Source organism: Melanerpes formicivorus, unplaced genomic scaffold (assembly GCF_026170545.1).
Source record: "Melanerpes formicivorus ecotype bairdi unplaced genomic scaffold, bMelFor1.0.p_v2 SCAF_48, whole genome shotgun sequence".
In the NCBI taxonomy this organism is placed as follows: Eukaryota; Metazoa; Chordata; class Aves; order Piciformes; family Picidae; genus Melanerpes; species Melanerpes formicivorus.
The window spans coordinates 1,078,941-1,092,286 of record NW_027142400.1 but is presented as its reverse complement, the minus strand read 5'-3'; the positions used below and the strand labels follow the sequence as shown (position 1 = coordinate 1,092,286).

The window sequence follows — 13,346 nt, the reverse complement described above, 5'->3', positions numbered from 1 at the left end:
ATCGGAGGATTTGATGTAAATGTGATGAGCAAAGCATGTGCATGTGTTTGCTAGACACAGTGCTCTGTGGGAATTATTTCCAGCTGTTTGACTGCTTAATAATTTTATTAGATCAGTAATATGTTTTTATAGTATTTATTTAATATTTACTTGATTCTTCTGAGGAAAAAGGTTATAGAGGTTACAAACCTGAGCAAGGGAAGTATTTGCCAGGGTGAGAAGAAACAAACTTCACTGGTCTAGAAATGATAATGACTTGTTTATTATTTTGCCTACACTTCAGTCCTGATGCAAAGAACTGTTGCCATGGGGGCCACTAAACTTAGATATCCTTTATATCACCACTTATGTTTGTATTTTGGGGCTCAATATCAGCAATTTTCTGCATTAAAGAACAATTTGTCTAAGTTCCTTTCATAGCTTCCTCTTCCCAAACACAGTAAATTTGAAATAGATGTGATAATATGGCAAATCCCTGGAGAAGGTCACCACACTGCAGGATTTGATACAGCAGCTAAACTCTGCCAGGTATTATTGCTGCAGCACCTACACTTCCATATTAAAGGCCAAGCAATGCTGTCAATTAACACCTATGTAGGACCTATCAAATTGCAAAGAAGCACCAAATGTACCCATTGCTAACCAAAATTAACAGAACCTTGTTCCATGGTTTGCTGCAGGGCTCATGTTAGTGCTTACCTGATGTCTAAGTACCAACCTTTTTGCCAGTAATTTATTCATTTCTTCCATTAGTCCGCCTCCTCCACTACTTGTTCGATTGGCATCGCTCTTAGAGACCCCACTGGGGCTGGACCCTCCTGAACCATCTTCTGGCTTAAGATAGAAATCAACATCAAGATCAATGAAGTTTTACTTACAACCACACACTTAATGATTAGTTTTCCTAATTATTAGGAACAGCGATTGCAATCATAGCCCAAAACCGGAGACAGGTTTTTGCCTTGGGATGAAGACATGCATAGACCTTATTAAAGATAGGAGCAGTCTGGGTGAGGCAAATAGGAGGGCAAAGGATAAAAAAAGCTCACAGTGGTGTTTGTTCATGACTATTTATGGCTAGGCAACTCTCACCTAAGCAGACACCTATGGATGTGAAGCCAGTCTCCGCTGGATTTTTGTAAGCGTGGTGCAGTTTTAATTACTTATAAGAATAGAATAGAATAAAATCAACAAGGTTGGAAAAGACCTCAAAGATCATCAAGTCCAACCTATCACCCAAGACCTCATGACTACTAGACCATGGCACCAAGTGCCACGTCCAATCCCCTCTTGAACACCTCCAGGGATGGTGACTCCACCACATCCCTGGGCAGCACATTCCAATGGCTAACAACTCTCTCTGTGAAGAACTTTCTCCTCACCTCGAGCCTAAACTTCCCCTGGTGCAGCTTGAGACTGTGTCCTCTTGTTCTGGTACTGGTTGCCTGGGAGAAGAGACCAACCCCCTCCTGGCTACAACCACCCTTCAGGTAGTTGTAGAGAGCAATAAGGCCTCCTCTTCTCCAGGCTAAACCATCCCAGCTCCCTCACCCTCTCCTCGTAGGGCTTGTGCTTGAGGCCTCTCACCAGTCTCGTTGCCCTTCTCTGGACATATTCAAGAGTCTCAATGTCCTTCTTAAATTGAGGTGCCCAGAACTGGACACAGTAGTCAAGGTGTGGCCTAACCAGTGCTGAATACAGAATGGGCAGAATGACTTCCCTGCTCCTGCTGGCCACACTATTCTTGAAGCATGCCAGGATGCCACTGGCCTTCTTGGCCACCTGGGCACACTGCTGGTTCATATTCAGCCGGCTGTCAATCAGCATCCCCAGGTCCCTTTCTGTTTCTCTCCAGCCACTGCGACCCCAGCCTGGCAACATAAGAACTTCCTGCTCAGGTTTATTTGCACTACAAACTCACATTTAAAAGTTCACCTAATGGTCAGCCTAAGCATGTTTCACCATGTTTCACACCAGCTGAGCCAGGCTTTCCCACAGCAGTGAAGAGCCCATCAGGGAGTCCCAGTGCCATCTCCTTACCCGTTGAACTCTCCTTAGTTTGGCACCAGCCAGAGCTGCTGCAAGCCCTGACACTGACCCATCTTCAGTGCCAGCCCCTTGGCCAGCACCTGCTGGCAGTGGGGGTGGCGGGGGTGGTGCAGCTCCCATGGGTGGTGGAGGGACTGGGGGTGGTGGTGGAGGTGGGGGCCCCCCGGATGAAGCAGGGATCACAGCAGCGCCACTGGGATGACCAGGTGGAAGTGTTGGGCCTGAAATGCAGAGAATACAAATTAGACATGAAGCATAATCTCCTCCAGCCTGCACACAAAGTCATGTTCCCACTCCCAAGACCATGACCTGACTGCATGAGGAGTGAGCAATGCAAGGAAGCATCAAGCACACAGAAGAATGGAAAATGGTGATTGCATCAGCTATAGTTGTGTCCTCCTGCAAGACCCTGTCATTGATAAAATAGCCTCTCCTTTCTCTTCTCCCCTGGTTGGGGTAATGGTTTATTCTGTGCTGAAATCAATACAGACAATGCTTGCCAAGTGACACCTTCTTCTGATTCTCTGACAGTTTTCTACATGGCAGTAATAAATTACATCAGCCAACTTTGTGGACTTTGGTTAATACAATCTTTTCACCAGAGTCATGCACTACAGCAACACAGCCTCCTTTCAGCTGAACACAAAACATGTGGCCTCAGCCAATATAGAAAAAGAATGGGGGAAGAATCCAGCCTCAAGAAGCTCTAGGCTCATCAAAGCTCCTTAAAGCAGCAACCTGTTAGAGGGCTGATGGTGGGTAACTCCATTGCGGTGTTTTGTCCGTCTGTAATGGGCCAGTTGAGCAAATACACCTCCCCAAGGGTATTTCCCCATGTTAACTCTCTCAGAACACACTGTTTTTGCTTTTTCATCACTGGTTTAGTTGTTCAGTAAGTGTTATTTTGAAAGACAGGTGGGTTTTGACGTTTGAAAAAAGTATTTAACATTAGCAGCCTGATTTTCTCCTTACCTAGGTTTTCTTACAATACTGCCTTATTTCGGTGGTTAATTCTTCACACTCCCATTCTTGAAATGAACCATAGCTGCTATCGGAGGTACTTTAAACATTTCAAGCCCTCTTTGGTTCACAAACATAATAGCTGGTAATTCATTGTGGGTACAGTTAATTGTAATTGCAAAGCTACGCCTACCTAATTAGAGGCCAGCCTGAGGCCAAAATTGAATTGAGTCAAAATAATGGACTGATGTGAGTTTAAAATAACTTTATTGAACTAAGTGGATTTGAAGGACTTGTATCAGCTGAAGGACTAAGCCCCCAGTAGCAGCAATAAAAAATTTAGCAGAAAGTGATACCAAATGTCTCAGTTTTCTTCCTATTCTAGGCACATCATTTAGGCATTATATGTGGTTATAAACAGGAATGGATCCAAGTCACAAAACATACAATCTGAATTGCAAATGGGCATTACTTGTAACTGTACTAACTCTGCAGGCTTTAGATGAGCACTAGAAATCAAGACCATATGTAAAATGGCAGACCCAAGCTCTTGATCTGTCTACAATGAAAAAGGTTTGCAGGATTAGTTAGTGACAAGCTTTCAACTATAAAAGCAGCTTATACCAGGAACGGAATTTCTGGAGTGAAATAAATTACACAAGCACTGGGGATTCTGAATGACTGTAACAAAACCCATGCTATATGTTTTGCTAGTAACAGAAATACCACTTAAAAAAATTTAAAATCACAACTTTTAACAGTATTGTTACACAGACAGCAAGTCTACCACAGACCTGGCCTCCAGCTTCAGAAGACCCCATCTGGTGCATCTGGACCAGCTGAAAACAGCGTGTTTTTGAAACTTGCTGTCAAATGCAGTTTGACTCTGTTGAATGATAAGCATCTCCATCTAGGCTAACACAGTAAGAATAGGCATTGCAACAACCCAGCTATGGCAGCCTGGTCCTGTAATTTTTGCTTTTTGCCTTGCTTTTAGCTCAGAAGGTTCCTGGATTGGTTATGAGTGATTTTGCCACTTTGCCACCTTGGTTTCAGAATTCACATACAGAGGGTGCAGCCTTGGGTCTCTCAGACCTTTTTCTGGTGGTCATGAGCAGTGTCAATGAGGCTTTTTAAACAGCTGAAAGCTAAGGCTTTAAGCAGGTTGCAACTCATTCAAAATTAGTACTTACTCAAGTGGGCAATGGCTGATGAAGTCATGTAAGAAGGGGTCCTCCTGGGCATAGTCACCTCAGATACAGCAGCGTTAGGGGGAGGCAATGGAAGACAATGTGACGTGGGCTGATACCACTGCTGTGGAGGATGCAGTGATGGATGGGAGGATGGGGAGGGAGCCTGGCCAAAGGACCTGGGGGAACTGGTGATGGTGGACAGCAGGCAGGAAGGTGCAGCTTCTAGGTGTGGAAAGAAGAACCCGTCCACACTTTTCACCTGGGTTCCAGAAGGGCCTAAAGCAATTTTTTCTTCAGGATGTCCATTCAGAGGTACATTTGCTGAGGTCTCCTGGCCTGCTTTATCTGTGGATTCCTTGACCCTGTCAGGTGGCACAGGAATCACAGGCAGGATGGTGGGACCATGTGGCTGCTGGACATCACCCCTATCCAGAGGTGGTGCATTTGTAGCAGAGGAAGCAGAAGATTGTGAAGAGCATGAAAGAGAATAGCGCCTGAGAGGCTGTCGAGAGGCAAAGGGAGAGTGAGAAGGATGGGGAGGTGGTGGGGACAGCGAGGTTTGCCTGATACCTGGTGTTAGGGTCCTGTGGTTTGTGTAGGCTGCAGGAGAGCAACCTGGTGTCATTGGCAGCTCAGAGGCCGAGTGCCTGTGCAGGAGCTGTGGAAGCTCTCTGCATCTCTGTGGGGAGTTGAAAGAGGACTGACTAGCAGGCTTGGGGACAGCAGGTGCCAAAAAGACAGCACTGGCATTAAGTTGGGGAGGAGGCACAGCACCAGTGGCAGGAACAGTGCAATTACTGCTGGTGGGAGGAGGAGACTGGACCTGAGAAGAAGGAGCCTGAAGGGTGGAAACTAAAAGAACAGAAAAGACAAATGAAAAGAATACGATGGGTATGCAGCAAAGAGTGAAACAGAATGGAGAAAAAGAAACTGAAGTAAATGCAACCAAACTCAAACAAAGCAAAGAAGAAAAGGTGTAGACGCTGGCTTGGGGGCTCCCAATGCTTGGCAGAACCAGAGGGCTCTGTAAAGCAGAACCCTGCCAACATGGTTAAGGGCTGTGTGCTCCCTCATAGCTGTGCACAGCAGGACCCTGGCAGCAGAGGATGGGCTGTGCACTTCAGTGCCAGTAAGGCTTATCTAAGTCTGTTGTAAATCTGAGTCAGGATCATGAGCATCACCCTTGCACCATAGGCAGCTGCAGGTGACAGTGGTGGTGGCCCAGGAGGGGACAGCCAGAAGTCCCTGGAAGGCAGGATTTTGGCTATGTTCCCTATGAAGAATAGCGTGCATTAACCTCTGCCGAACAGCATCCAGCCTCTGTTGCTGACTCAGGTATGTGTGTATATGTGAGCTGTTTTCAAGCCAAAACCTAGAAAGTTCTAACAGCTAAGGAAAAACATTCCACTTATGTGGCCAGATTAACAAAAAAAAAATATCCCCCCCCTGAAAAAAGCCCAAACACAAGATGGCCATCTTGGCTTGCTTGCTCTGCCTTCTTCCAGAGGCAAAGCCATACTTTTTAGTTATAAACCATTCCTGTCATCTCTTCTCCCAGCTTAGTGCAACTTAATATGCTATAGAAGATTTTTTCAAGCTCATTAAATATATATATTTTCTCCATTATCCTCACAGAAGACTCCTCACTTCATGACCACAAAATCCCCACTGATGAGCATCCAGAGCTGTATTTTCCTCTACACTGTGGGAGCACCTGACCTGGCACATCCAGGACACCAAACCCTTTGTGCTGGAAACATGGAGTCTTGCAGTGGCTGTGTTACCTCCTCTCCTCATGAGTGTAGAAGAAGCATGGCCAGGTGTTCTTGGTATATTTAAAATCCCTGTCAGCTGTACGAACTATGCCAAGTGCAAAACCTGTGAAGTTGCACCTGCATGGCCCACACCTGAGCCTCTGTGAAGCAACACAGCCATGCCTGAATGCATGGAAGTCCCTAGCTGAAAATGCTTTAAAATCTCATCATAACTACTACCAGTTTTAGCAGTCTAGCTCTTGTATAGCTTGATGCAAAACCCAACTACAGCTAGAGAAGACAAGCAGGGAGAGACTATATCTGCTTGGTGTGATACGTGCCTGTGGTAGAGGTTCTTCTTTCCAGAGATTCCTGGCGCTGTTGCTGTTGCTCCATCACTTGTCTAAAACAGCAATGAAAAAACCCTCAGTCATTGTGTATTCTTTATAATTTGAGTAAAAGCTTTATACACTGAGAAGCACTCAAGCTGCATGGCCTGGGTGGTGTGAGCCAGTTCCTCACAGAAATGCTGATCCCATGAGATAGAGATATGTTTGATTTCACTTGCCCTGACCACAGCAGTGTCATTGCACATGTTGGGGAAGTGTAACCAGGACATTGCCCTGCACCTGGCAGACACCACAGGAGTTGCTTGAACCATTTAAGATAGCTCCTCAATGGACTCTGCATAAGGAAAAGCCAGTGCCCAAGGCCCAGGAAAGCACAGCAATTGTGCACATCATTAACCTGAAGCACATGAGTATGGCAAGGAAGGAGTAAAGGGCGGCTTATATAAGATGGCACAGTCCTAAGTCTTCTATAGGTGGCAAACCCAAAGGACTTATAGTTAGAATGAAAACATAACAAGCTCAATCTGTGGTTAGGTGCTGACTGTACAAAACCTGTTTTGTCTAGCTACACAGCCAAGCCACTTGTTGGCACTGGACAGCCTGGCTGATACCTTGGAAGTTCCTGCCCCAGCAGAGCCACCTGTGTTTTGGCCACTGTGAGACCATGGGTAACATAACCACCACCTTTCCTTCACAAATACTGATTATAACATGGTGCTGCTGCTTTTTGGCACCTTTCTTCCAGGAACTGCTAGCTCCTGTGCCACCCAGGCCTGGTGTCCCAAAGGATAATGCACTGCCAAGCCTTTTCCCATGATCTGCTTTCTAGAGATGTGCAGTTCCCAGGGTCTATCAGCAGAGGTCTTCTCTTGCACACTTTTTCACTTCTGCAGAAAGCTATCGCTCTGACCCCTGACACAAACCCACCTTGACATTTCCCTTGTTAAAAATACTGATAGCTAAAAGCTAGAATATTTGCCAGGGTTTTTGCCACGTGCATGGACATGCACTGAAGATTTTAACAATACTAAAATACAACTCTGAAATTACTTTATTGAAGCACTCAATACTAAGTTTTATTATTAATTTTTCTAAGGTCAAGTTTGCCTTGAATTTGTTCTAAATATGTTTGGGCCACTCTTAGCTGTACAGAGATTTATTTTTTTCTGCACAGCTTTACTTCATGGCCTGTACAGTAAGGCAAGCTTAACTCTAAGCAACAATTCTGTTTTGACTCTTTACACAATATTCTAGAAAGACATCCTTGCTACATTTTTCACTTGTACTTTCCTGAGCCTGCAATTTAAAATAATACTGTCTTATTTACATACCAAGAGAAGCTTCTGAAAGTCCAGAAAAATAAAATTACATTATGCAAGGAAAAAAAAAATATCCTTATTAAAAAAACCAAACAACTAATTCCCACATTTCACTTCTAATTCAATAGATGGGAAAAAGATTTTGCCATGGAGGGATCCAGCCTAAACTGCTTTTCTGTTCAGGACATGGAATCCATCAAACACTGGCAAATTCTGGAAAGCTATTACAAGCATCTAAGAAAATTGTTATATGTGCAAGGAGGAAAGTTTTGAGGAACGGGCTTAGTTGGCTGATTCAACTGGTCCCATTTGAGCTATGGCAATTTAAACCAAATTAATAGAAATCTTTTCTCCAGTATATACTCTGACTCTTATAGTTATGGAATCAACACATATGCAACAGCATCAATTGCACTGCTAGAATTTCAACTGTACACACAGGGTCTCAGAATTTCCTAAGCGTATCATCCCCTACAATACCTTGGCATTTATTAGCAAAATTTGACGATAAATATCAACTTGATACATACATTTCCCCATTAAACCTGGGGAAATTATGGGTTTATCTGGAGAACAGAGTTGGAAAACTCCCATCTGACAGACCAGGAAATAAATATGGGCAAGATGTTTCTGAGTCATTTAGAACCACTGCAGCGCAGACAGAGGTGTGGTGTGTTCCCCAGAATAAGGGTCAGCCACTGCCATTTGTCATTGGAGTTCATGCCAGCCCTGTCTGTCCTTGGGAAAAAGCAGTTTATATGTTGCCAAATACACCCTCCCACACATGCTAAAAGGAGAAGTTCTTACACCCTTAAGAAGTCAAATATATTCCAGTGAAACTAAATAAAGCCTGAGACTGGTCCAAGGTTGCTTAAGGAGTCTGCAAGGAGCAAAGTACATGAGGAGACATGTTACACTGACTTAAAAATATATTCTTCTAACATCTATGTAAAGGTCTCTAAAACCCTTTTAAACAAACACATTTGCAGGGTAGTTACCATAACTTCATTTCCTTGCCTGCTTATAAGATATTTTTAAAAAGCTAGTCCTAAAATTAGGTCTACTCTATGCTTAAGAATGCATCAGCATAATTAAAGCTGAAAATCCTCTAGTGCAGATGCAGTAATATCTAAGTGCATCTACTGCCATAACATCTTCCAGTCCAGTGGAGCAAAAGAAGCTTTCCCAAAACAATGTGCCCTGTAGCAGTAAAATACCAACCCAAAAGGCTTTTACTGTCTTTAAATGAAAAACAGTAAGTTTTTTTTCCTAACACAGTTAAGGCGCTCACACTTTAAATATAATAGACACCTAAATTTGAGGTCTGAGTAACATATGGCCTAAAGAATCAGTGATTTCCAGTGGATAAATAAAGAGCTGGATCAGTCCTTTCAGCCAGACAGTGTGGACAGGCAGCATGCCCTCCCCCCGCCTCTGAGAGGGCAGGAGCTCTCCTCTGACCTTTAGGATAGCTCTTCTACACCAAAGTAAATCTTACAAATCTCAAGTGAAATATCATTACCTGCCAACCCATTTAATGGTCATATGTAAATCCCTACTAAACCTCAGGCCAGACTTATTCATAAAGGCACTGGGAACCCAGTTTCCCTACAGTTTTTGAGAAGGAGACAATCCTATGTACCTACCACAGCCACCAGGTAAGCCTTGACTTAAATGGCCTGTCTGTGGCTTTGTATAAGCATCAGTCAGAACCCTAGCCTTGGAGCATCAATATAACAATGTATTGCAATACTTCACCACTGATGTTCCGGGATCATGAAAATGCTACACAACCCACAGGGACTCTGCAGGGCAGAATCTTGCCTACTAACTGCCTGTCACATCAGACCAATATCACACATCTTTGGTGATGAACTGCCCATTTTAAGTCTGGTTCCACTAAAATCCTTACAAAGCTATTTACTAGCTGAACCTAACATTGGGCCAAGTCCTCTGGAGGCTTAATTGCACTTGGTGATCCTCCTCTCATTACAGAAGCAATGACAGACACCTCATTTAAGCAATGTCAACACCAAACTTCAGGCGGCCACAGATCCTGCTGATTTGTGTAGTTCAGTGCACTCTTGATGAAGTGAGGCCCACAAGCTTGCATGTTACAGATGAATATTCTCTGGTGTTTCTCATGCAGTAGCAGGAACACTCTTCCAGTGAGCTGGAATATGGGGGACCAGGGTGCTTTTTGTTGTGCGCACAAGCCTATACTTCAACACAGAAGCACAAGCCTGGCGAAGCAGTGCTGCTGGCATGGACACCAATGATGCTGGACAGACAGATCACAGCTCTGGCAGCATGGACAAATTAGAAGACTGTCCAGAATGGGATAGGTATGTCTTATACTTAGTGAAGGAAGCTGAAGCTACTGCTGCTGCAGGGATTTCTATGGCTACTACAGGAATCTGGGCTGAATCAGCAAAGCTGAAATGAGATGAGCCTCATAATTTGATTATGGAGACAGGCATATAAGGACAGACACTTCTGCTCACCTTCTCTTTGATGCCAAGGAGACCACTCCCAGCAGCTAGAAAAAAGGCCATGTGTAATAATGGCACTAATCCTAGACATATGTGTAAAGGTGAATGACTCTACACTTTCATTTATAACCCTGAGCAAAACATTGATGAAAGGAATGGCACATGATATAGAAAGAGAGTCATATGCAGAATGGGCATAAGCCATTACTGAGGGTGTATATGGTCCATCCTGACCCAGAACAGGATAAGATTAGGCTTTCTCAATGTGCTTGAGAAACACACACTCAAATTACACTACACATGTTTTGTCTTTAAGTCTGAACATCAGCAAGCCTCACATTTGCCTTTGAGTAAAAGGTTTACCTAGGGTTTTGATTCACCTTTTAAAAAGTCATTACTGAAACATTACTTGCAGGGAGCTCAGAATCAGCTTAAATCTGATACAAGTGAAAAGAACAGTGCTTATTGATGAACAAGGACTGCACATTAATCCAAGCTACAAACCACAACTCTACCATAATTGATTAACTCCACTTACCTTCTCTGTGCCTCCATCTCATCTGGAGATGGCCCATTCTGGACCTGGCGCTGGGCAGCTGGACCTACAGAAAACATGAGAGAATGCTATCAGGAAAGCAAATGCAGCTGACTTTTTCAAAGCCCAATACCACTCAGACAATTGCTTCTCCTTCTTACTATGAGAGAAAAACCTCAACCATTATGCTTTCTTTACTTCATTTTTTTATTAGTTCCATTTTTTCCCCCCCCTATGAGACACATTGTCTTCTGTAAACTTTGAGGCTCACTGGGAGAAACTAATGGCTAAACATGTGAGTAGATTTCTCCAGAAACTTGTCATCATGGTAGTGGTAGACTATATACTAATCCCTTGGCAAGGGTGAAGACCCACAGGGTAGCAGAAGTTGGCACAAGAACAATCCATCACATTGAGATGCGTTTCTAGCTTCTGAATGGTTCAGATCTAGCATCTCTGGATTATTCTGCACTTGCACAGGAATTCAGCCCCAGTGCTGAGTTTGTGAGTAGATATGCTACCTAGGGCTGCTCCGTGCTGAGCTGACATCAAGAAGCTACCTGAGGGCAAGCAGATATGAAATTTAACAAGCCTTTTACAAAGGTGCCTTTTCTTTTTACAACACTGTCAGCCTTCTGCTTCTGCAGGATACACACTGAGCTTTCACTGGCACTCACCAACAAAACCCAACTATGCATGTCACTATTTAAGTAACACCTCCTCTCTTGACTCTGATAATTTAATTTCTGTTCTTGGACATATAATCAAGCACACTGAAGCTATTTGCCATTTTCAGAAAGAAATAATTATTCTGAAAATAAAAAGAATTTTTGGTAACATAAGCTACAGTGGTCTTGCATTCCATGGAAAGAGAATCATTTCACTGATGTGGCAAGGTGGGGTTTGACTGGGACTAAACAGATGAGAGTTCTATTAAATGTAAAATCAAATTTTCTGATAAACAGCACTGGAAATAGATCAGTTGTATGCAGGCAATTATGACATTTATCCTATTTTTTTCATTCTCAAATGTAAATTTTCATTCTTTTAAAAGTTATCCAAACCCAGCAAATCAGAATGAAACACAACCCTAAATATGTCAATCAAAAATCCTCGAGGATATTTCTCTCCATTTTCTTGATATATTTCTGCAAGGCAGAATGTAATCCGAAAATTAATTTAGGAAGTATGACCATGTGAAAACCAGAAAGGTGCCAGATATGCATTGCAGTCAGAATTTCCAGAGCATTTCCTGATCCTGATGAAGTTATGCATATTTTAAATACAAGTTTAAGGAATAACATTTGCAGAAAGGGAACACAGCACTTTCTGAAAATCAGGCCCACATATTCCAGTTTGGGATATCACAAAAACAGAGCCAGTGACAACCACTGAGGCAAAAGGACTGACCTTTTAAAATGTCTTAAGACTGGGTATGAAGTGATGACAGTTCACCCCTTAATCTCTCATGAGTGACAGCATAAACTTGTTTATAACACGCCTTTGGCAAACTGTTTAGACAGAAATGCCATATTTTGTATAGATCACACAAAACAGTGAATGGGGGAGAGGGCAGTGTTTTGGAAGCAAGGCTTAGGAAAAAACTTAGCAGGTATTTGGGAAGCACAGAGCAGGAAGCTCACATGCAAGGAGTTTAAGGCATACGAAGAATGCCATATGACTGCTTAAATGTTCATACTACGCATTTTCACCTCTGAAGCGAAGGAAGGTCAGAGCTACACAGCAGTTAAAGACTGAATTGAAGCTTCTTCTGAACACAGTAGGAAGACAGGCAAGGTCTTATCCCCAGTCTGTGGAACTGATGCTCCACAGTTAGCAGTGGACTCTGGCTCTGGTATGTGCAGGTAACACCCACTCTCTCTTGTGCACATACACATACCTGTATGGGTATGTCTCAACCCATCACAGTCACTTATGCATCCTCACCAGGTAACAAATTCACCATACTGAGCCTTAGATATGCTAAACACTGCATATGATTTCATCATGAGAAACCTCCCCTTGTACAAAGACTCAGAGCATCACACAGAAGCCAGCACTTTGCTTGAAAGAGGACTAAAAGTGGTCACCAGCATGAACAAGAAAGGCCAAAAGACAAGCCAGCAGAAAAGCCCAATTGTTCCCTGGCAATAAATCATGTCAATCGTGGCTGTAATGATGGGGTACTTTGGCCAAATGTCCAGAAAAATGGCAATGTGGACAGTTTGACTAATGCTAGACATACAAAAGGAATCAAGACCAAACTATCAGCATCACACACACAAAAAAATCCAAGTCCTTTATCCTGTAGGCACTGTTATAAACTGCCTATGTAGATTTAAAAACAACCAAATCCAACCAAATCCATTTCAAAAGCAGCTTAAAGAAATGTTAAAAACACATCTGGAAGTTGGCCTTGTTGCTTTTTATCACCTGGAGCTTTCTCAAGCTGATCGTACATAGCAGGCAGGTAAATAAAAGAGCATATGAGTCTACAAACAGGTCTATCTTCATATGCAGCACAAAGGAGTACTAGTAAATTCAATGAGTTTACTTCTATTTTGCATTATGTATGTGTATGCTTGCACAATTAAGACCACACTTGAAACTAAATATACAGCTTCTGGATGTAATACATCTGCAAAAGGAACACTGGCTTTAAAACATTTGTCTGTGATACACTAAATAAACAGG

General features: G+C 43.1%; 1 protein-coding gene across 7 annotated transcripts in view; it reads right to left on the bottom strand.

The window, feature by feature from the left end:
• Positions 1–13,346, bottom strand: part of EVL (Enah/Vasp-like) — a 144,154-nt gene that overhangs the window by 8,891 nt on the left and 121,917 nt on the right. For 5 of the 7 annotated variants that reach the window (XM_068160115.1, XM_068160117.1, XM_068160113.1 and 2 more), the window contains exons 4-8: positions 10,656–10,719; positions 6,298–6,359; positions 4,203–5,054; positions 2,041–2,270; positions 719–834 (exon numbers count right to left, since the gene is read on the bottom strand). In XM_068160115.1, coding sequence (XP_068016216.1) covers positions 719–834; positions 2,041–2,270; positions 4,203–5,054; positions 6,298–6,359; positions 10,656–10,719 — 1,324 coding nt within the window. The remainder of the gene's footprint in view (positions 1–718; positions 835–2,040; positions 2,271–4,202; positions 5,055–6,297; positions 6,360–10,655; positions 10,720–13,346) is intronic. The other 2 variants (XM_068160118.1, XM_068160120.1) reach the window with 1 other exon arrangement.